The sequence below is a fragment of the Metopolophium dirhodum genome, chromosome 5, assembly GCF_019925205.1.
Source record: "Metopolophium dirhodum isolate CAU chromosome 5, ASM1992520v1, whole genome shotgun sequence".
NCBI lineage: Eukaryota > Metazoa > Arthropoda > Insecta > Hemiptera > Aphididae > Metopolophium > Metopolophium dirhodum.
In genome coordinates, this window is record NC_083564.1 from 1,777,903 (window position 1) to 1,803,513 (window position 25,611).

Sequence of the window (25,611 nt, forward strand, 5' to 3'; positions counted from 1 at the left end):
TTTTCGAGTATACTTCTTTAGGACAATTATATTTTAAAATACTTAGATTTCTCTATACCGAGAGGAGTGTCCTGTTTCGATATAAACTTTCTTTTCCCAAATAAAAATTAGGTACCATTTTTTATTGTAAATTGCTAAGCAGATGACTTTTTTAAAAATGGAGAAGTACCTAAATTGAAATTTGAACGAGTAGTTCTTGAGTTAAACTTTGTGCACTAAAGATAGGTTCATGATGAAAATATTTTTGAATGTTGGAAGATAATATTAATCTATCAACATTTTTATAACTTGTAAAAATTGTCTGAGTGTAATTAGTACTAGATTCATTTGGTACATCAATTTTATATTCGTGTAAATCCATTATTAAGGACAACTATCCTTAGTCCATACATTTTAATAATACAGAAACTAATATTTGCGATTTTGATACATCAATATTTTGAAAAATAATTATCAGCTTATCAATTAAAATAAATTAAGTAAAAAAGATTATTGCTCTTTTGAACAAAACAAGTTCATAACGCCGCAGGACACTCCTTAAATGGTATACAAAATCTAAATATTTGTTGATATTATCCTTAAGTACACTTGAAAATGTAGAAATAAAAATCCATTATTAAAGAAAAATATGTGGTTGAGCATGCTTGGTGAATCATACAGTATAGGTAGTAGGATATAATAATATAGCCACGGCGGTTACCGATATTATTATTTATGTTTGGAATAATCTGTACCCATGTCAGTTTTTGACCTCAAACGTCTAACAAATCGTTATTAAATGCCATACTACACTACTAGGTATATAAAGTGCAGTGAATATTTCATTTTTATACTCTGTGCAAAGGATTCGACGAAATATCATGTGATATCGAACCACATTATATAACTTTAAAAAATAAAAAAATAAACATAAAAGGTAATAATATGAATACGGTGCGGTATATACCGTGGTATCAGTGTATAACATATATTATTATACCTATATAATAAGAATTATGATCCGTGCAGTCTTACAATACATTCCTCGAACGATAACAATAAAATATAATGGTACCTACACATAAATAGAATATAGATGGCAGAGCTTAGCCTTTAAGTTTGAATTACAATTAATCTTGTGGCTTTAAAATGTCGAATTATTATTACAAAACGAGGGCCGATTTTAAGTTTTATCCGAGTTTTATCATCTTATAATTTAAAATAAGTCAAAATCCGTAATAGGTACGACGTAAAACGTAAACGGCATAATCATAATATTATGGTTGACTATCCGGACTATAACACTCAGTTAGTCAAATGTGTTTATCAGGATTCATAGGCAGTAATAATAATTGCTCCGGAACATTTTTCCAAGCCACAGTTGTAATATATATATTTAGATTTTTAAGTATTTTCATATCCTTAGATTTTTTTTTATACCATTATGAAGGTGTGTCCCTTGGTGATACAAACTTATTTTTGCAAATGATACCCACTCTTTTTTCAGTATCTGATTGAAATATAAATGTGATGTTGATAAATACTAATCGAAATTCAAATTAGTTGTTAAGCTTTATGTCCTAAGAATAATAATCCTGATAATGCATAATGCATATTATATAAAACGAAAGTAACATTTAGTTTAGTACCTATTGATTACACACAGATCATTTTAAATTCTGTATATTTTCAAATTATCATAGCCCCATAATTATTCAAACGTATAATCCATAGTAGGTACACAACTTTAGAATGGATCATAATCATATTCAACAAAAAAACCATCTCCCCAGTATCTTACAATAAAAACGGACGTTTCTCAATTGTAAAAAATAAATTTTGTATTGCCCTGCAGAACCCTGCTATCACTAAAATGGCACAAACATAATAAAGTTATTTTAAAATCTGGTGTTTATAAGTAGGCAAACTTAAAAATTAAACGAATCAGGATAAATACCAACATTATTAACTTTGGAAACAAATGGAGACTGATCATGGTCGATGAATCGCCTTGTATAATATACTTAATAACACTTCAGCGGCTTCATTTGTCATTTCGTCCACGAGTCCAATGTCAGAAGGAATCCACAAGAGATTGATTAATTGGTGGGCGCCTGCAGATTGTTTAAATAGACGTGTAGCAAACCGACTATGGCGTCGTCTAGCTCAAGTCGAGTCTGCAGCTGTACGGCATTTTATATCGGAGAGCGTTTGCGTGGAAATGTATTATATCGCCTGCAGCGGCATAGCGTTATAATTATCGTTGTACGTTAAACCGAAGATTATTTCGTTTCCCCGGAAATCTTAATTTTCTCCGTAAACGAGAGTGCTTATTTTATATATAATGCTACAACACTTTCCATTTAATGTTCTGAACGCGCACTAAGCCTCTTGACCGTGAATTTTTTCTATTGTCTGCGCATGGTTGGGATAGAAGAGATGAAAATAATCACAAAATAAAAATTGCATTTTTAGATTATGTAGAGCGCAGCGAAGAGTGTATTGATTTTGCCACCATGTGCGGTTTTTTTTGTTTATTTTTGTATCTGAATACACTTCTTTTAGTTAAAATCAAAAGCTTTGAAGAAGGTTTCTAGTAAAAAATAGATTCTAGTTGGTACTTTTGTCTGGGGGGGGGGGGGGGACCCCCCGTCCATATTGAAATTTTTCATTACTTTTTAAAACGATCGGGAAAAAAATAAAAAAATACGAAAATTTGTTAAGATTTTAATATTATATTATTACTAGCTGATCCCGCGCACTTTATGAGCCGTTAAAAATTATTACCCTTTTGGGTGTAACTCGCTGCAGTAAGTGCAACCCAGCCACCTTGGTAAGCAATGTGTGAAAATTCGATTTGATTAACCAATGGCAACCAATAATAAATAAATACTATTTATACTAATTATTTCTCCTATAACCAATAACAACCATTTATAAATAAACATTTTCAACATATTCGCTCAGAATCGTTTTTCATCGTATACAATGATTTATCATTGAGTTCAAATTTAACATATCTATTACAGTGCATACTCAATGACGAGGTATACTCGACATCTACTGTATACCAAAGTGGTAACCTAATTGACGGTTTTTATTCTCTTTAAGAGGAACAGCATGTGTTGTCTCCGTCTCACATGTGCGTAACACAGCAAACTTAAACTCAGCAGATCACGTTTAGCTACGTTTATTTAAAAATTAGAGTGAATGGACTTATTATGAAACTTGCATTATTATTAACTTCTTGCGAACGTTATCTGTGATCGTATGTTGGTTTTTTACGATAGTTTAATTTTTTAGCAAGTTCTGCGTTTACAATATAGCGTAAATTAAAAATTCAATTCACTCTAATGTCACTCTAATCTATACGAAATCAATGACGATCGATTAAATAATTAAGGTGATGATAAGTACCACCTACTATTAAAACAAGTCAGGCTTAGTCAGCTCATTGGTTTTATTATTTCCAGGGGTGAGATATATTTTACTCAGACAAAATTTGAATTTTATTGTCAGTCAAAAATCTAACGGGACCTCTTCTGGGTTAACAAGTTATTTTTTCACTCACAAATTGATGCTTGGGAGTGCACGACGTATTTGTATTTATACTTTATGGAAGCACTACTGTATATACATAATACATATACTGGGTGGTTATTTCAACAGTAAACACTCATTATCTTTATCTCAAAGAGTATAAACGTTTTACAAAATATTTATTTTACATCATTTAAAGTCAGTATTTTTACCAACTTTTGGTCGTTATCAGTTTGTAAGATTTATTTTATTTAAACATAATGTGCATTTTTATTTTTATATTCCGAAGCTGAATATTATTTTTCTGCTTGTTTTGAAGTTAAGATGAGCGGAGTGGAATGGCACAATCCGGGATACTCAGTACCCACCACGTAAATTGTTGGTTCACTACTCTCGTTGTCAATACTTTAAAAAACTTACCACTTACAACTACCTACTATAATTGTCCAAAACAACAATTTTATACATACTAATCTTCAGAACTTAAACAATGAATTTTTCGAAAAATGTTATGGTTAGCGTTTACTGTCAATCATCCAGTACAATATGTATATTTCTAGGGTTAGGTCTATTTCTATCTATTATATGCATTATGTGTAGTAAAAATAATAAATTAAAATTGTATATTGTATAATACTATGTCAAATTTACTAATTGAACATTAAAGTACCATAGTGTATTTGTAAATACATAAAAAAAAGGTATAATTAGTACTAAAACAAGCAACAGACTTGTTTTTATGCTGTATTATTATGATTTGAGTTATTTTATTCATATTGAATTCAAGAACCACTCTCTTGAAATATTTTACGACCTTACAATTATTTATTTTTATTTTTTATTATTATTTGTAGTAGGTACTTAACATTATAATACTGTTATTGTTCAAAATGAACCCTTTTTTTTAAATAATTAAAATTATTTTTAATTGAAAATGTGTACCTACCTAAAACTGAACAAATCATCAATTTTTCTTTTTTTCTTTCCAATGCATATTGTATTTATTTATTTTAACGATGAATTGCAAACAATGTACTTACAACAAAAATGCATTGCTTAAAAAAATACAATTAAAATAAAATGTGTAAATCTATTAAGTATTCATGTATAACTTTTTTCGATCACTTAAAAAGATAATTTCGAAATATTATAATTATGATTCATCGGTATGTTATGTTATGTAGGTAGAGGACGACAATATTGTTATAATGTGTTGGGTGGGTAGTTAATAAATAATAACTATACAATTATATCCGAGAGGTTTTTTTTTTTTTTATTGATCTTGAGCCCGGCAGCTGAAGCCATTAGCTATTTTTGGTTTTTTACTGTAGGTTATTAAGTCGGTAGGGGGAGGAACACGTATGCGTTTAGTTTGGCAGAATTTTTGATTGGGCACCTGTAGGTATCTGCCATGATTGGGTGGCGGATGGCGACACTTGTTCTTCGGACACCGTAACTTGTCCGAAGAAAAATGCCGCCCATGACCTAGGAATCGAACTCGGGTCGACTGCGTCGCAGCCGACGCCTTAGTCCACTCGGCCACTCCGTCCCCCAAAACCGAGAGGCTTATTATTTATTTTTTGTAAGATAACACATGTTTAGCAATTAAAAAATTATTAAAGTTACTCAAAGTTTTTGGAAATTCATAATGCGTAGATTATTATTACGTTACAGTATAGTTGTACTGGTTGGATCAGATGGTCGTGAAGTGGGACATTGTTGAAATATACATAGTTTTACTCTCTGTACTCCTTCCATAATTTATCAAATGTAGATGCATATAATTTATGTATGTATTATGTATAGTAGTATAATATTGGTTTGGCGGCTGTTAGTTAGGTAACCCAAATTAGAACTTATTGCACTCCGTTCGATTAAGAAATATTATATACAAAATATACCGCATTAATGTTATACCTACTCGAAAATCAAAAGTTCACCTTTTTGACGCGATGTTCCGATAATAATAAAGAAAGTAACATTTTTAAGAACGATAGTAAAAAATATATAGGTAACCGTTAAAATTTGTATAAGGGCAACGAAAACAAAATTTAAAAAAAACATAATTAAAGTTAGAATTTTTACAAGTAACCGCGGGTTTATGTAGTTAATAAGTCATGCTGACGCCCATGCGGTATGTAATATTCATTTCGCGTTTTATAATTTGCTTGAATAATTCAGGTGCCGATCTAAATTAAACGACTACTTGAATGTTTTTTTATAATTTAAAAAATATGTGCTTTTTATATTTAGGTATCGTGATAGGTAAGTTAATTGTATTTTGATTTTTATCTCTACAAAAGTATAAACATTACCAACTTTGATATTTTCGCGTATAACCATATTTTGGAATGCTGCGCTGTGCCCTCAGGTATTTAAAAAAACATAAGGCGAATTAAAATTATTATTTTTGGTTAATGGAGTTCTTGTTTCTCGTGTTGAAAAATTGAAGTTTATATAGGTCCATTTTTTTTCCAAAACAGATGTCCTGAGGTTAGCACGACGCGATACATAATATTGTACATAATTTAGTTTGAAATTGTTTTTAATAATTAAAATAATAAAAAAAAAAACAAAAAAAACGTTGAACTCTATTTCATTTTCAGGCAGGTACGACGTGCTCCGACGTCGGGACACGATGATAGTCATTATTTTGAATTTCCACATACAACTCGCTGAATATTAATACAGCCAAATGTTGTACCGTTTATCATTGGATAAACGGCGAGTTAAAAGTTTTGTAATTTATGGATAAATGTATACTGTTCAAACACGAAAACAACATAATACATCTGCGTACAAATAAACAACGTACAATAATATTATATTGTTTTTCTAATATAATATATTATACTATCGTTACGCAGATCGCACGCAGTTTACCGCATCACGACACAGGTGGAAACCTAAAGACAAAAGACTGAGCGGGGCGTGCTGAGAACCAAAAAAAAAAAAAAATTTCACGAAACGATAAGCCCATTTGTTCATAATTACATAATAATAATAATATGTCGTATACGCGAGTTCAATAAAAAAAGTCGTTGCAGTTTGACGGTTTTTTTTTTTTATAATATTGTATATAATATGAGAAATATTTTTATACTTCGGTGCGATTTCTTCTGGAATATTCGTGTGAAAACCATCAGGTAACCCGGCCGTATCGGCAGTCGGCCGAGCGTAAAATGTATTTAAATACGAACGTCCCTGCTGCTATTAGTGAAATGCACGAGAGATAATGCCCAAGAGACTTGACATGAATAATGGGCGGCCCTTAGCGCATTGTGTGTACACGCGTTTTCGTTTTAAGTTCATTTGATCGTAATGTGTAGTTATTATTTATCTGTAATTTAATTTCGAATAAAATTATTCGTCTTAATTAACGTTTGCTCCGAAACTAATATGGTTATATTAAACTGTTTGGTTAAGAAGGAGCGATGATGTCTTCCTACGTAACAACACCTTACTATATTATCATAGAATACGAAGCGTTACCGTACGGTAAATCAGAAAACAACAACAACATGTGCAATTGTGCAGTTATATGTTTACACCGTATATATACCTACAACGAATCGTTTATACAACGGCGTTTTAAATTATACGAAAAATAATATATACCGACCACGAATTGCATATTTATCTCCCAAAATTATGCGACTTTAAAATTGCTGAATTTATTATCTAATAGAGGGATTTTTAAAAATATTTTTTCTGGTCACGCGTTACTCTATAGAGCACTGCTGTAACTTATAAATCATAACAATAATATAACAGTAGAAATAAAGATTACGTCTCTGACGCTAAAAATCACCTCTTTTTTTTTACGTATTTTTATTGAATGGGCTTAGTTTTTTTTACTTTAAGCAACCATGTTAATTCAATATTTTTTTTTATATATACGCAATGCATGTTACACAAATATGGGTTTTATGATTATTTAAATGTAAAAATGCGTTGGTAAGCTTTTGTATTGATTTAAATGTATTAAAAAGCACAATACAGCAGAACCTTTTGTAGGGATATTTATACTGTAGGTAAAAAAATATTTTTGATATTGTTTAGCAGACATAGTTTTAACACAAACAATGAAGTTCACTATGTACCAGTTAGGTTCTTCTAGTTTTTGTTCACACGTAATGTGGTATGTACATTTTATTATTTTTAAATTCACTTTATAATTGTCATATTTATGACTCATCCGCAAGCGTAATTTGTAACTTTGACCAAATACTAAAATTAAATGTTTTATCATAAAAATAAATATTTTCATAATATAATTATTTCTCTCACCGGTTCATATAAAGGTGGGTAACAGTCGTATTTTACTATCAAATCATACCTTTAACAGTTTAACGAACCATCAATTTTTGGTTTGAAAAAAATGAACGTTATATTATAATATCGTAGAAAATAAAAGAAAGTTTTTTTTTTACTTATTTTGGTACAAGTCTTAAAATTGATGTATACAATTGTTTGCTGCAGTCATATTTAATAAAAAAAAATGTTACTATCTCTTCCAGGATTAGGATTTTGGGAATGCATTTATTGGATTTTTATATTCGTGAGCCGTATGGAAATATTTGATCTTTTGTCGAACAAAATAAATACAAATCGTGACGTTAGAAAATAGAGAAAAATCAATTCCAGGTGGTAAATCTGAATTTTATAAAAATAAAAACATCTCCATGTTCTCATACTCAGTACAAATATGCACCGGCAGTTTATTTTTTATTTTTTGTATAAGTATGTAAAATATAAAATTTATTGATTTCTATATGAAATATCTATAGAATATTGATACTTTACTAGAATTTTATGTGCTTTTTATACCCATCTCTGTCACTATTTTTGTGATACCTACCTATATTCAACAGCACAATCAGGATTCATTTTCCTTGTGTGGTGAGTAGGGGGGGGGGGGTGTTATGCATTTGAAAAATGTTTCTCTTTAGTTTTTGTGAGTAAAATCTACTAAAGTGTACTCATACATGGTATACATACGTACCATTTGATGTCTGAAATTTCAGTAGAAATGATGTAACTTTTTTGTATCACATACGTAGAATTTGTAAAAAATAATCTCATATTTCGTTGGTGGATATTACAACTCCCACGCCTAACTATTATAGCCCACACTCTTGAATAAGAACGCGTTAAGCGAAAACAAATTCATAATTGCAATCAGTGATAATGGTTAATATTATTAAAATAAAACTGAATGAATAACGGTCAAACCGAAAATGGTCTGTCAAATAGACGACGTTGTTGAATTTGGTTAAATATCGTCTACATTTTCATTAATACCCGAAACACGAGTTATTACATTTTAAGTTTTGTAATCCAAAAATACAAATGGCAAGGATAAAAACCTTTAAGATTAATAGTGTTTTCACAATGCCTATCAATTTAATCAAAACGACAAATTTTAATTTAAACAATTTTTTGAATTGTTCAAATATAATATATTTAAATATACGTATATATAATTCAATATATAATTTAATTATAAAGAATGTACGTACCTATTTGAAATGATTCTTGACAGTCGGAAGGCACGATGTCTACAATTTCAAATTGTGGCATTCTCAATCCTTTGGCCATTAGTACGGGGTCCGTATTTTTCCACTCCAATCGAAGTTCTTCAATAGTTTTTGAAACTAAAGTGATACACGTGAAAGTTATTTTGATAAATTAAATCATTAAAATTGTATAAGATTAGAAAGAATTTATTTAGTTTGCTAAAAAAATATTAATGTTATCAGGGACCAGGACAATGGATAGTTGAAAGTTCACGGGGTATATTATACAATATGTATTTTTGGAACTGTAAGTAATAATAGTATGTATGTAAGTATTCAACCGTTAAGTATGTACGAATGTGGTGATTTAATCACTTGCATTTTTTGGCAACAGCAAATCATTTTGAGAATTACATTTTTCTTTTAAATTTGTCCGTTTTTTAGGCCCTTTTTAAATAAACGCCCATTCAATTATGGTTTGTTTATAGATTGCTGGACTAACTTAAAATAAAACAGTCAATTCATAAGTTGTATTATAATGTATTATTAAAAGTTTATTTTTATTTCACGGTGCATATTTAATATAATGAAAATATGAACTTCATCTATAAAAAGTAAAAATCTGTATTATAACTTCCATACATATAGATTTATATACAGTGTTGAGCCGAGATAAAGATAAAGTTAACTAAATTAGCGGATAATTTTTTTTTATATTGGTTTAATTGTCTACCTATAAATTATAATAAATAAAAGCCGTTTAATAAATTAAATTATCTGGATGAATTCATCTAGATTCTAGATAACGGTGATAATTTATCTTAGATACTGTTTAAATTAATAATCTCTATTTATCTAGATAAGATAAAAGATAAAAGAATATTTATCTAGGTAATTTATCTAAATAAACTCAACCCTGTTTATATATTTTCATTTTTAAACAAATACCATTTACTATGCACAATTGGAAAGTACTATTTTAAATATTATTTTTTTTTAAAGTACTTATACGTATAATGTAAAAACTATATGTTTATAATATTGTAATGCTTCGGCGAAGAAACAATACATCGTAAGTCTAAAAAGCAGTGGCGCAGCTAACATTTTTTTTTCTGGGTAGGTCCGAATACCGTTATATACATACAAATTTAGTGAAAAAATATCGATTAGCGTACCTATATGCGACTATATCTAAAATCTATTCATTTTTTTTAAATATAACTTTGCAGGTTTAGATTTTTTAAAATTGTGTTAAGGCCCTGGCACTTACTTTCAAAGAAATACATAATGTGAACGTGGTAAAGATATAGTAGTATTATAAAAACACAAGTTAATATTATGAATATGTAAATACGTGATAATTCTGACAAAAATTGATAACTGCTTTTCATGGAATTACTTGTAAGTTCATGTTCTCTTTGGGAATAATGAGCCATACGTGATATTATCAATAAAATATTCCAAGTTCTATTTCTGAAAATGTTTATGTTCGTATCACAAAATCACTTTTTTTTTAAACTTATGAGGTATTACTTCTCTATCAAAGAAACCTTATAATTGTTAAGTTTTTAGTAAAACTTGTAAATTTTATTACATGAATTAGTCTGTGACAATTATTAAAAATTAAACATATTGTATGTAATATTATTAATTTTAATTAATGGTATTTAAAAATTGAAATATTAATCTTGCCTTTTAAAATATTTTACAGTTTACTTGTTTTACATGCTCGAACAGGAAAAAAGCTTAGTAATAAATTATTACTCTTATTTATTTAACATTTAAAAAACTTAATTTCGTTTTTCAAAAGTATGTGAATACCGTATTTTATTTTTTACACAGATAATTAATTATAATTGAATGATGTTGAATAATGATGAGAAAAAAAATATGTATGAATGTGGATTTATGAAATACATTTTAAGTCCAATTATAATTATGTTATAAAATATTTTCAGAGATTAAAAGCTATTTTCCAACGTGGTTTATTGGTAATATATTTTAGGTTTAGTCAAAATTAATGAAATCACGTTTCAAACTACGTATATAGCGTTTAAAGGTTTATTAAGAAGATTGCCCTGTCCCTAGATATCTTTGCTTTGTTTGTCAACAGGATTAAACTAAACGTGTTATGTTGTTGGTTGGTGGTTTATCCTACTAGTTTTTGAAATTAAATAGTTCACTAAAACCTAAACTTTGGTGTCTCTAGAATTAACTTATTAAGTTAGTATACCTATCTTTGGTCATAAGTTTTAGGCATATAAAGCTTGGATAACGTGTTTGACTAAACAGTTTTTGAGAGGTATCAGCTTTGTGATTGTTCAACCATCTGCCAAATTATGATTAGCCATATAAAATGTATTGTAACTGATCATGGTTGAATGTAAGTTTATCTGTGTTTATATTCAATATTATTCATGTATGCTGATTTTGTTTTAACCAAAACCTTTGATTTTATTCGTACAGAAAAGTTACTGGTTTTTTAAAAAACTTTTTACATCATAATATTCTAATTTTTTTAATAATTATAATATTTTTACTCACTACCTTTTTTTTGTTTGATTCTAGAATTTAAATGTAGAATTTATTATCTTAGGGGATATTTTTTTGAAAACATTTATTGTTTTGATACAAAACTAATGGTGCATTAACTATAATAATTATTTAATGTTCGGATTGGAGTAGAACGAATGGAAATTCGTCTACAAAAGTACAAACATATATTGTGGAATATGTTACTCTCTCTCTCTCTCTCTCTCTCTGTTACTCCAGTCTAAATATTTAAATATTATAATCTATAATGGATTAGATCTAATGTAGAACCAATGTACAATATCAATATTTTTTGAAAAACTATCTGTTCGAGAATTTAAAATTGCAATTACGTATTGGATGTCATATGTAAATTGAAAGTCAATAAGGCAGTTTAATAAAAAACAGTAAGACAGCAAGAACCAACAAATGGCAATCGTACACAAATATAATATAGAGTAGAAGTATATTGTTATTTACATATGTTAAAACGAATCGAATCATAACCAAACAATAACCACGAATATTTCTCGAGATAAACCGGGTTTATTTTAAATCAACTTGTATACCCAGACTGAATATTCTACAATATATTGGACAGCATCTCGTGGGTGCTAATAAAATAGTAAACGAAATCCGACTTCAAAATGTTTTCGACTATCTATTATGGATATCATTTTCAGCTCTTCAGTTTTTTGAACACTACTAACATAATATACCTAAGTAGATGCGATGAAATTTTAACATTATGAATATTTACTTTATCCAACTTCAAGTATTTGTAGGAATATGAATATTGAGCAATATGACCTGTAGGTCTAAATGTTTGTGTATGCTTCAGAGGTTGTTTGGAAAATCGTTAAGTTTATAAATCCAATTATTTACTAAATTTGGATGTTTAAGTAGAGATACCTATACTATGTAGATACTTATACAGCATTAAACTTCTTATTTTGCAAAAACATTGAGTAAAACTGATTGAAAATACAAAAGTTAAATAACTATACTTATAATAAAAGTTATAAAAGAAAAACGAGTTTATTTTGAAAAAATATGGGATAGTTTCCTCAAATTTAAATTCCAATACGCAATCAAAATTTAAATTACAGAACTAAAACCAAAAAAATAATCTGACGGCGTCAGTGTTTTTACAACGTTAAAATAAATTGTATCTTGTTCCTCTCGAAATGAAAAAAAAAATACATAAAATAGTTTTCTGGCGTAGAATGATTTCTGAGAATACTAAATAAAAACAAAATTGTAAATAGAACCTATTGGAAAAAGTAACTTAAAAAAAAAATCGTTTAGTTAACAAGATTTGCCCTCATTTTCCTCTTTTTATATTATGAATACCTTCGTAATTTTAATTTATTATCATACCTATTAAGTATATATTGCACTCAATTTTGTTTTTGTGTTACAATATATTAAAACATAATATCTATATTATTCAAAGGTTGGAAACGAAACAATTTACTTGAGTAAGTTAAGTTAAGTCAAAACGTCAAGTTATAAGTTAATTAGTTACCTAATAAACAATATATATTTTTAACACTGAAAGTTTAAAGTTAGTAATATGATAACAATTTTAACTGAACTCGGTTGAAAAGAAGTGTATTAATTTTTTTTTCGCTTGTGTCACATATTAGTGTGATTGTACAACTTTAATTTTTTTAAATAATATCTATCTAACCATTTTGTAATAGACACATAACACTATTTCTTCCTATGCACACTAGCTGTGATTTATTCAAATGCAGATTTGTGTCAACTAACTTATTAAAACGTGGAATATTTATTTGTTTATTTTTATTTAAAATCATTGTATTCAGCGTGACTATTGAATAATAATAAAAAAAATTTAATTATTAGTTATAACTGATAACTATATGTATAAACTATAAAAATAGTTTTAAGTAAACTTATTATTTTTTAAATCAATTGGAAATGGCTAAGTTATAACATAGGATACTTCAACTTGTGAAATTATTAGTTTAGTTAGAAAATATATATTTACTAATTAAGTTGAAAAGTTTAAAAAAATTAACTTTAACTTATCTTTGATAATTAATAACCATTCGATGTTATGGAGCATAATATTTTTATTATTTGTTTATGGTTATCTCGTGAACCATTTTTTATATCGTGCTTGGGTTGTTTATTAGTGTTTCGATAAGTTTTATAATTATTTAATTGTTAAATCCTATAAACTAAATTCCTACAGATATTAATTCATCCCTCGTTATTATGTTATATAGCTATAGAGTTTTTATATAATCATATTTACACATAACACATGTCCACTGTTTTTCCTATCATTCTTATGATTTATTTTGATATTATTTTCATCACTATGTATCTACACTATGTATCTAGCATTCCAGCTATATTTTCTAGTTTCTTTATTCAATTTTTTTATTAATTTTTTTCAGCTATATATAATAATTATGTATTATGAGTATTGTCACTATAAGGTACAAGTGTATTATTTTTAAATCAAGGTAAGTTTTTTAAGTTTCCTCCAAAATAATATTACAAAAATAACTCTCTCTAGCCGGAATCTAATCTAAAACACATAAAATAATCAAGTAAACACATTGAAATGATTTGAAATTATCACGGAATATACTTAATAATTCAAATATTTTTTTAATCGTTATGTGGTAAATTTTAAGCGAGGGGTCACATTTTAAAAAACCTTATTTTTTTTTTATAAAACAACCATCCAGATGTTTCATTAAAATACTGTGATAAAACTCACAACTGGCCACTTCCATCGTGCAAATTTGGTTATCCAATGGAAATTTAGACAGGTCCATCATACATGAAAATGTCAACTTCAATCTGAAAAAAATATAAATATATGTATAATGTTTTAGGTAATGTAGTTTTTAATAAAATTTAAAACTGTACTGAATGGTGGAATCAAAAGAATATCGTTGATAATAAAGTATCAAGGCGTATAATATTATATTGTAGTACCTATATCTATTTTGAAAACTTGAATCTGTATCGGCAGTACCTATATAGACACGACGTATTGTATCATTTATTTTCAGAGCTCCAGCAAGTGATTAACTTTTTTTAAAAATTAATCGTTAAAAAGTTATTATCAAATTCAAATGCGGTTTTGATTTCATTAAACGTTTTCAAATGCATAATAATATAAGAAATATAAAAATAATTTTATCAATGTGATTTGAAATACGAGTTATTATACTTATTGTGGCATATTTTCGGTCGATAATATAAATTAATGCATCATACTTAACGGTACGTGCTATTCGCTACTGATTTTCATTGATGGATTACATTGCATTAATCTCTGCGTTTTAAATACATGTAATCATAACCTATAACCATAACGTTATTTGTGCTCAGCTTGTTTTTTCTGTTTAACAAGAAAAACGTAACCAAAATTATACATTTTTTTTTTCATTTACTATAGACCGCAATTTACCAGCGTTCTGTAATAGCCTGAAAACATTCAGAGCATTTAAATATGTTTTTAGAGTGTATATTCATTTTTTAAATTACTATTTACTTTCTGCTGGTTTCCCGTTTCTCCTTTCTACTATTATGAACTAACCGTAACAAACGTTGCCATCTTTTTCCATTTCCTACTTTACGTAATATAATATAATGTAATGTAATAATATACAAACATTTTGATAAATTGATAGTTAAATATTTATGGCTGATGTAGAATGGTCAGTAGAAATTCAATTAAATCGTATCCGTAATATATGCATCTTATTGACATAGAATCGTTATAATTTAATAGTAATTAAAATGCGCATTTGTGATGAAATTATAATATTATGCAGTAAATAATTATTTTCAAATATTAAAACTGTACAGAGATACTATTATTATGATATTATATTATAATATAATTGATAAGTATATAATAATGTGATTTATATTATATTTTGATGAAAATCCGTTATTTTTAATTTTTTACGATATAGGTACCTACAGATATTGAAAATATTTGAAAAAAAAAAATAATGTACCAATAATCAATAACTGTAAATAATTACATTAAAAGTGTACATTTGTACTCGTTAGTCGTCTCCATGTATAATAATTTTAAGTGCACGCGTTGGTGGTGCATGGAAAGAATACAACGAATGAAGACCTAAAAATAATCTAACTGGTAAAGTCGTGGGGATGTGAACACTTTGAAGGACCCGGTAAATTTAGAGACAGTTATTTGGAAATTATTTTCTACTAAAATTGAAGGTGAAGCTGTGCGATTGATGGACGTAAAATAACAGGTGGAATACTTAAAGTCCACAAGCACTTCACAAACCTATGTAATAATACATATCGTGTCGTATAATTATTTATATTAGTCGAAGTAATACATTCGTCGTACGTCAGACCCGTGAAGAGGTCAGCAGAGACAGCACAGAATATTTTCAAGACGTGTCGAGAATCCAACTACCCCTTATCCATCCATCTCAAAAGTAATTATATTTATATAATAAATATTATAAAAAAGGTGTTGTGATCGCGACACCATAATAATATAGAGGACTAGCTGGATTGCCAGAGAATACGTTTTGCGTATACATTTATCCACGCATTATATTATAGGGGTAAGTGCTATATAGTCTACTAAATACTAAACAATAAATTCAATTCAATGATTGTAATTTCAATATGGAATTTTTGTCACATTTCCGAAAACCAACCGGATTTTAAATTCAATTTTAAAAACAATTAGAAGATTATATTATGTATCTGAATTTGAGTGACAGTTTCGTTGAGAATTTTGTCAAATTAATGAGTCATGTTGTTTTTCATAGATAATATATAATATATCCTCATAATACGCTACCAATCGTACAATCTTCTTCTTGCGAATGACATTTAAAATACAATACGCCATTCTAATTCAAATGTTTTTCCACTGTTTTATTTTCTCGATACCACCTAGCAAATTCAAAACGAAAATAACAAATAATAAGATCGCCTCTTTCTTCTTATCGTTTTTTTTCGAATTATATTTCCCAATTTGGATTCGTACACACACACACACACACACAGACACTTACACACGCACGCAACGCACGGTTCACGGCAGTGGCGTAATTAGGATAAGGTCGTTGGAGGGAGGTTCATAATTATATTGTAAGAGCACTTTTATACTATTTTCGAAACTTTTTAAGCCGGGTATTAAAATCGTGTACTGTACGACACACATTGTTCATTACGAAATGTTGAACGAGTAGAACGAAATTAAAAAGTGGGCAGTGGTCAGTAGTGATGACTGCATTATTATGAAAATTCGTTGATTTTAAAATCTAAAACTGTTAAGATTTTAATTTAATGACCGTGAAAAAATGTCAAAAATATATGCTTATCAAAATACTAATTACAGTATGAAGTTAATAGGACGTCGCACCCACATGACGTGTTGTCTGTGTTTTACAAACAAACAACACAAAATTCCATATCGAATTGGCCGTTTGGCAGAAACAATTTAGTGTTGTTAGATTTATTATTAGATTGAGTATTATTTCCATATTACTTAGGTACCTACGAATATTATCTGCGTTTGCACGTCGGTTTTTTATGGTATTTAAAATATGTTCATGCGAGTGATGGGTAAATCATATTTTATATTTCAACCGTAAATGATTGATGCGGTTATCGGAATAAGACATCTATACCTCCTGTGCTGTTACAGATCTAAACAGTCAAAACTGTCTGACTGATGTTTGGTTTACCCCACCTTAACATCTGGTTCAATTTTAGACACATACATCTATATAGTACTAGATAGCGAACTCCCGCCGTGAATCGAAGCATCGAGGTCGGGGGGGGGGGGGGGGCAATTGTATGGTATTTCATATGATAAATAAGATTAATTACGATTAATTTTGTATTGTATTTTTTTATTATTTCTAAACCTGTAGTTTTTAAAAACAAAAAAAATATTTTATGTAAGTCATTTTACATTTACTGTTTTATTTTACCATTAAAAGCGATGTTGTTCCTAATACATTTTGTATAATGAATGAAATGATTTGCCCCTCCCGAGAAAATGGCGGACGTCGACAGCTGAGCTTCACTTGATAACAATATAAATTATATAAAAGTACCTTATCTAGTTAGTATATAGATATCTGTGATCTTGGAGCATATTATTTTATCATGATATGTCATATCCATCTATTGGTAATGATGGTAATTAACGCTTGAGCAGGAACGAGAAAACCACAGAAGTTTCGCATAGTTTTTGTAAATATATGAATAATGATATAGAGCAGTGTTTTCCAAAGGGTGTGCCGAGAAACCCAAATTTGTTTTTAACAGAGTAGATTAACACAGTTTTAACGTTATTGTTTCGTACAATGGAATACAAATATGTTCGTTATTGAAAGACAAATAATATAATATAAGTAGGTATAATATTACCAGATAATAATATAAAGAATTTGATTCAGGTGTGTGTTTCGTAGTCCTCATAAGTACTTATTTTAGGCAAATAGACTATGTTTATCCAACGCGTGCTGTATGATTTATAATAATTAATAATAACTTATGTGCAGTGATGGAAAACAATTTTGGGGATTACTCCAACTATAAAACAATCGTCAAGACAATCGTCTTGTGTTGGAAAAAGATTTACAGTGCTGATGGTTTCAATTTCAGTCATCCGATAGTACAAAATATTTTATCAAAACAGTAAATTATTTTTCATTTGAAAGTTTAAAAATAAAAACGACCAAAGCCCGGGGGCGGGGAGAGGTCCGAATCTGACACCCTGACCCTGAGGAGTCCCCTCTCCTCCCCGGCCACGATAACCCCATCAATTTACATGGAAAATACAAAACCGTTGTATTTCCGGTAAAAACGAAAACACGAGATCGCGAGTACATATTTCAATATATTTTGATTAGATTTTGCGTCATCGACTGCGCTCCCACGTGCCTGAAGTTTCATAACCATTGGCCTATCTGAAACCGATTCCGATTCGCGTTTAGACGAGCCGACGCAACGACGGTCGTCGAGGACTTCCGAGGAGGACGTGCTCTGCGGTCGGCTTATACTATACCTACGCGGCACAACATTACATAGTAATAATAATAATAATAATAATAATATATCCAAGTGAGTGCGTGCTTTGGTGGGGTGGTAAACCACACAAAGTCAATTACCGAGAACCCGCACCGGCGATACGCAACTGCTCAGTGCTCACTATATACCTACAACTAGAATATAATAGCGTGTAATGCACTTCATCGTCATGAGATGATATATTATATGATATTATTATTACGTTTATATACTACGCTTGGAAATGTACCTGCAGGACGTGGGGTGTATACTTACTGCAAATGTTTGTGCTCTTTGAATAATGAAAATGGTACTTGGTATGTGAAGTTGGATCGCGGATAGCGCATAACGCTAACCTATCGGAGGATGGACAATATATAGCTATAGTTCGGTTGTACATACAAAGTCTACAAAATACTCTGTTTGCTCGGGATCATAATATAATATCATTATCACGAATGCGCCGATGAGCCGATTTCTAGCGGGGGTGTCGTCCTCGAGGATGAAACGAGGGAAGGTGGATTGACAGCCACACGGGTGGTTGACACACATCCACGCACATCCCTGTGATTTTTCACTAACGAAATGCGTAGGAAAACGCACTTCGTCGTATTAACTCTATGATAGGTATACTCTTGAATTTTCTTGCCGGAGAACGATCGTCATCGTCATATTATTCGAAAACTACAGCTGACGATACTTAGGTAAGTACCTGAATTCTAAACTTTAAATATTCATAAATTCATGATGTATAGAAATATCGATTTGGTGTATACATTTTATATTTTATAAAATATATGTATTATACGTATGTAATATAAGTGATGGGTTTTATTGGTTTTATATGGTTTTATCGGTTGCCATGAACAAGCGTTCACAAAAATATCCAGTTTGTTTTAACTAGAATAATTGATTAGTTTGCTAGGAGTGAACAAAAAAATATTGTATGGTTTAATACTGATGAGGTGTATTAACATTGTTATTTTATAGTTATGATTATACCAAACATTTTAAGTTATCGATTTAATTGTTTTTGTTATATAAATTAAACAAATACTCAAGTTTTATACTTCATAAATAATTGCAGTATATACTGCAAGTGAAACTTCTATTTGACGAACTTGATTGATTTAATTTCGTTCAAAAGAAATGTCATTTTTTTTCACTTAAAAGACTAATTATTCTGCAGGGAATTTAAATATAATAATATTTCTGTTTTATCCATGTTAAAATTGTTATCATGTTTGTAATCTTTTAAAATGTTGTCTAGGGAGGGTCTCTTTCCAAAACTGCAATCTTTTATCGTAACGCTTTTATACTCTCTGCTGATATTTTTATCTGTGATGCCATGACATTTTTTAAATTTGTCTAACCAACCGGAGCTAGCTTGAAATGTTTCGTGTCTCGAAAGAATACTTTTACTATTGATTGTTCGTCTTTTACATATCAACATCGATAACATTACATTCCAAGACAATACAACTATTTAACGAGGTATGATTAGGCGTGCGCTCGTACGTCGGATTGCAAGCGTGTACTTTGTAAATAACAAAAGTTTAAAAATGTATTTAAGGATTTTTAAATTTATTGTAGAGTTATAATAAAAAGTTAATTATAGTTAAATAGAAACGTTTTTGAATGAATATTTAACGGTTCTATAAAAACTGTTATGTAGAGGGTTTATACCAACGTTTTACAGGGAATACTCGGTGGGCCACTCTAGCTGTATTTATATATTATATGTTATAAAGTTTTTGTTTAAACACCATACAAAATTATAATAGACATTTCTTCCCTTCCCAGGGCTGTTTTAGGACGTTACTTATACGAAACAGGCCACCACGAGATGTCGGCCCCGCGAGGACGTCGTCGCCGGTTCGATAGAATTTACCGCGGGACGTACTCATAATAGCCTTTAAGGATCAATATGCAAAAGAATCGAAAAACACCAAAACTTACAAACGACGATGACGACCGCTGACGACGTATTCTATATGTGCGTTCAGGCAATGATCAAAACACAAAATTTCTAATAGAAAATAATAATTTTCCGGCAACGGCGGCGGCTGCTCAATCCAACCGCCGCAGATCAAATACAATACATACCTACCTAATATACAGGACACACGTGTGTCATCTGTTAGCTTATAATGCGATAACCTAACGAACTGTTCCGTAGTTTAGAGCACACGAACTGGCACATTTGCATTACATCGACCTGTTTTATTTTTTCGTTTGAACCGGCGGCCCCAGGAGAGCCGTCCTCACGCATTGTTTTCGCTGAATTTCGTCGACCCAGTTGATAACTTGAGTAGCCGAGTAGCCGTGCCAGGGGCGGGTGGGCCCCGGGTACGCCGAATGCAAGTCCCGAGCTCACCCACTCGCGGCGGTGTGACACGTGCAACGAACATATAATAGTAATAATAATAATATGTTCTATCGTTGTTAAAAAAGACTCGCAAAATGTGTTTCACACAGGTATTCGAATGAAATGATACTTCCTGTGCATTCTCAAACACTATTGCTACTACTTATAGATGCCTACTGTGCCTTCACGAGCAAATATCATTTTCGGAACGAAATTTGTCGACGTAAATTTGGTATCCAGGTATATATATATATATTTGTGAACGACGATAAAGTATTTTGACACATAGAAGCGTATATAGACTTGCAGAGCTCTTTCTTTTGTTGTTTCAGTAAGTACCTATGGGATACCATACTCGTATATTATAATAACGTCGTTGTGATGATAACATAATCGCGTGTTTCGGTACGTATCTGGCAACTCTTTGTCTTACAGGTGTTTCGGAACGTGCATATTATTATTAGTTTACAGTGACGTTCAAATTATCACGTGCAACGTTATACTATTATATCATACGTCCGACCATCGGGCGAGACTACATTTTCATCGTTAGGTTAGGTTAGGTTAGTAAATAAAACATATCGCCTTGACGAGGGTAGAAAACTCGAAGCGCAAACTTTATTAGGAATATACTATTATGATGTAAAGCGAGTGTAGCGGCTCATCCGAGTATAGTTTGATTGATGTCCAATGCGGTTTCTTCAATATGTCACCGCCGGGAATCTAATCACACACACACACACACACACACACACGCGCGCGTAAAATAAGCCCCATCAGCGAACATATTTCGTTGGCGTCAAAATTATATTTTAGGTGAAATTACACCCCTCCCCCCCACCTACGGGGTGGGTTTGACTTATAAATTACAAATTTTTGGTTACAAATATTACTACGATTGGGAGTTGATTATCATTAAACGTTTTGAGTTTAGGTGGGTAGTAGTACGGGCGTAGTTTGCACGTTTATAAAAATGACACGCCGTCGTCGTCCGGGGCGGGCGAAAGAAAACCGTCCGACGATAAAACAAACCCTCAATTATTGTTGTCGGTATGCTCTCGTGGGACCGCGTGTCCCCTGGTGTATATTGTTTACGGGTTAGGAACATACAGTAATATAAATCTGGCCACAAACTGATGGGCGACGGGATGGGTTCATCTGCATTTTTAACCCTCCGAGAGAGTAAAAAAAAAAAAAAAAAATAATAATAATAATACACGAATACTGGACAGTGGACACAATACGCGGGTAGAGCGTGTTATATGCGGGACGACGATAGGGCGAAGTTTTCAAATCTGTTTTAACAATTCCGAAAACGGTATAGATAATATTGTTATAACGCGGTATTAACGCGCTCAGAACTATAATATTGTTACCTATAGTTTTTTTTTTTTTTTACGAGCACCGAACAGTCGTTGGATTTTATTATTATTATTTTTTTTATTATCATCGCCCAAGCATTGCATTGTGACACGTCCCATATTGTACGCACTATTTATTTTTTTATCTCGGACAACGGTTTTTATTTTCACAGTTCGATGTGGTTTTCATTAATTTTGTTTTTCTCGGAGCACAACCGTCCTTAATCACTCCACTGTCGATCGTATGACATTTCTGTTCACGTCGGAAAATCTACGAATTATGATTTTCAATAATACACGTCATGATATTTTAATAATATTATACTTATCAGTTATCATAATATCTACACACGAAGCAAAACAATAAGTGATTTAAGTCAGGGCTTCGTGACCATATTGTTACGTATAACATCACCCGCATAAGTGGTAGGTATAATATAACCCATAACAACCGAACTAGAATAAAACTTAAATAAAAGTTAGGACCGAACGATAAACTACCTACTATCCATAACAGACAATTTTATTTTGGTTTAATCAAAATAAATTCTTTTAAAACAAAACTGAGTTACATATCAATATCATTTGCGCCCAAAACATTATTTTAAAACTCTAAAAACAATATAAAATAGACAATACTAAAATTAAATTAGTTAAATAAACCCTCTGGCGGGTTAACGTAAAACCCTCTGCCCCAAACCATGATATTTCTTTATATGTAACCGAATTACCGAAAACCACAACCCATAAAAATAAAAACTCAAAATCCGGTCACAACTGCTGATTTACGTTCTAAATTAATAAACAACGCATTTTAAAAGTTCGTTTACTAAAATCAGGCGGTAGGTATAGATAATAATATACATATTATAAATAATTTATAAAATGCTATACATTTGGTGGTGTGTTTTTGTAAAACCTTCTATGGTGTTCTTTTACCGGAGCTAAATTAAATGTTCAACAAACCGGATGTACTGCACAGGATGCGCCAGTAAAATAAGTTTATTCTGCACGCGTTATTGTGATATTTTATCATAAATATTGATTTATCACACCTAGGTGTGTGTGTTAAATATGTATAGCTGCAGGTTGCTATTATTAGTATGGTTATTATTTTTTTTATTAAGTATCTATGGAAAAGTTATTGTTATATTGCCACGTGTACGTTTTAATTCTTTATTTTGGATTCAAAACAACATTTTTACTATAGCACTTGAAGGGTAGACACCGGTCAAGTTCATTATTCTTGGGGTTTTTGACAGTATGATATTTTTTGTTTGTTGCGAATAACCTTAGAACATCTAATATTTAGACAGTTTTGTTGATAGATTACAAATTGGATATTTTTAAGAAACCCGAGAGTTTAGTTTTTTCTGTATTAAAACTTGAATTTGGCCTCGTGTTTTACTATCATAAACCAAGTCTAAAATATTAATATATGATTAATGATCATATTTTTTTCATCGATTGTATTTTGTTTTTTATATTACGACATTGGTAAAGTCATGGATCTGAAAGTGACTGTTTTCGTCTACATTAGTATAATATTATAATACTTCTATTATAGCTATACACATTCATAAGAGTAATAGAGTTTTGGTAAAGATTTTCCCGGGTAATTCAATTAGCGTTGAGATACTCATTATTTCAAAAGTTATTAGTGTTTTTGAAAATATTTGTTCACATGATTTCATGTCGTTCAAAAATTATATTGATTTTTATAAATCGAAATACTCAGAATAATAATATTCCACATCGGAACAAAAATATGTTATGTTGTCATTCCAAAAAATACATATAACTTAAAAACGACAAAAAACAGTAAAAAAAATATAATCTTTTACAAAAATGTTGTTTTGTAACGACTTAAAATTATAATATTATGCAAAAGAAATACGTTCAAAGACATTTTGTGTTTTCTGAAATAATGAGTTTCTTATATCAACGGAGGTACTGGATCAATCCGTATTCATGAGTTTGTTTTATTTGGATAATAATACTACGTGTATACCGCGGTTTCTGTATGTTTTTAATTTCTTGTTCGTTTGCTGGTCTGAAAATGTACTGTAGGATGTAGCTAAATACCTATATGTTGTAAGTTTTAAGTGAAGTATAATGTGTGGCTCGAATAACGTTTGAATGTAGAAAATATTGAGTAAAAGCTAATTTTAATAACTCTCGTACATAATTTAATGTTGCTTTACTGGAATGTAATTTGCATCGTAATATTGTATATGTATGATACATAATACATATTGTGTATGTGTACACCTTTTCCTAATTTTACTTTGAGGCTTATATTAAAAAGTATTTGATTCAATTTTCAGAATACGTCAACGATCTAGTTAATAAACTTATCATGAAAGTTACAAACAGTTTTAGTTAATAATAAATATATTGCTATAAAATAATTGGAAATTTAAAAGTCGAGCTAATTTGATTTGACGAAAGTGTTTCACTGCGAGTTTCACGAAGCATGCTTACCCCCCCCCCCCCCCCCCCCCTTTTTCATTTAATTATGAATTTATTCAAATTTCGGGTTTTGGAATTCTTAAGTATACTTTATAATCTTATTTTCAAGTACATATATTATTCGTATATCATTTAACGAGTATCCTATATTAATGTCAATTAATTTAGGAAGAATCACTTGATGCTTTAACGTTAACGATAATGGTTCTATGATGTTAGGGGCTATGCTAATTTGAAAATTATAGTCACTAATATTAATCTGAATTCAACATTTTATATTTTGTACTAAAATGTTACTATAATAAGTAAGTAGGTACTAGTTAAATTAATCAAATAGGCACATACATTTTTATTTTTTAAACCAATTTTAATAACTACAATTATTTTAAGTATATATATTTGAATAGCACAGTAACAACTCATTAGAATTTAAATTTAAATACATAAACATTTCTAAAAAGTCATCTTTTCATTTGAAAAAAATAAATTTGTATCACCTTAGGTCACTCCTTAAATGATGTAAAAAATAGTACTACAATGTTGTTATGAGTATTTGAAAAGATAGCCTTTATAGCTTATTTTTAAGCTATACTTAAAAATTTAAAATTTAAAATTTAAAAAATCAAAAGATTTTCAGAAATTTTCAGAATTCGAAAAATGGTGGGGGCATGCTTGGTGAATCATTCTATATATTTGCCATTAACCCAAATTTGAAATTCGTTATACTCGTTATAGGTCAAGTAGTTGTTTTATAACAAATTTATAGTAG

The 25,611-nt window shown here is 30.0% G+C and overlaps 1 protein-coding gene across 1 annotated transcript in view; it reads right to left on the reverse strand.

Moving 5' to 3' along the window:
* LOC132944613 (glycine receptor subunit alpha-2-like) overlaps positions 1-25,611 on the reverse strand; it is a 226,522-nt gene that overhangs the window by 12,531 nt on the left and 188,380 nt on the right. Inside the window, exons 5-6 of the mRNA XM_061014057.1 lie at positions 14,332-14,414; positions 9,042-9,176 (exon numbers count right to left, since the gene is read on the reverse strand). Of these exons, the coding sequence (XP_060870040.1) occupies positions 9,042-9,176; positions 14,332-14,414 (218 nt within the window). The remainder of the gene's footprint in view (positions 1-9,041; positions 9,177-14,331; positions 14,415-25,611) is intronic.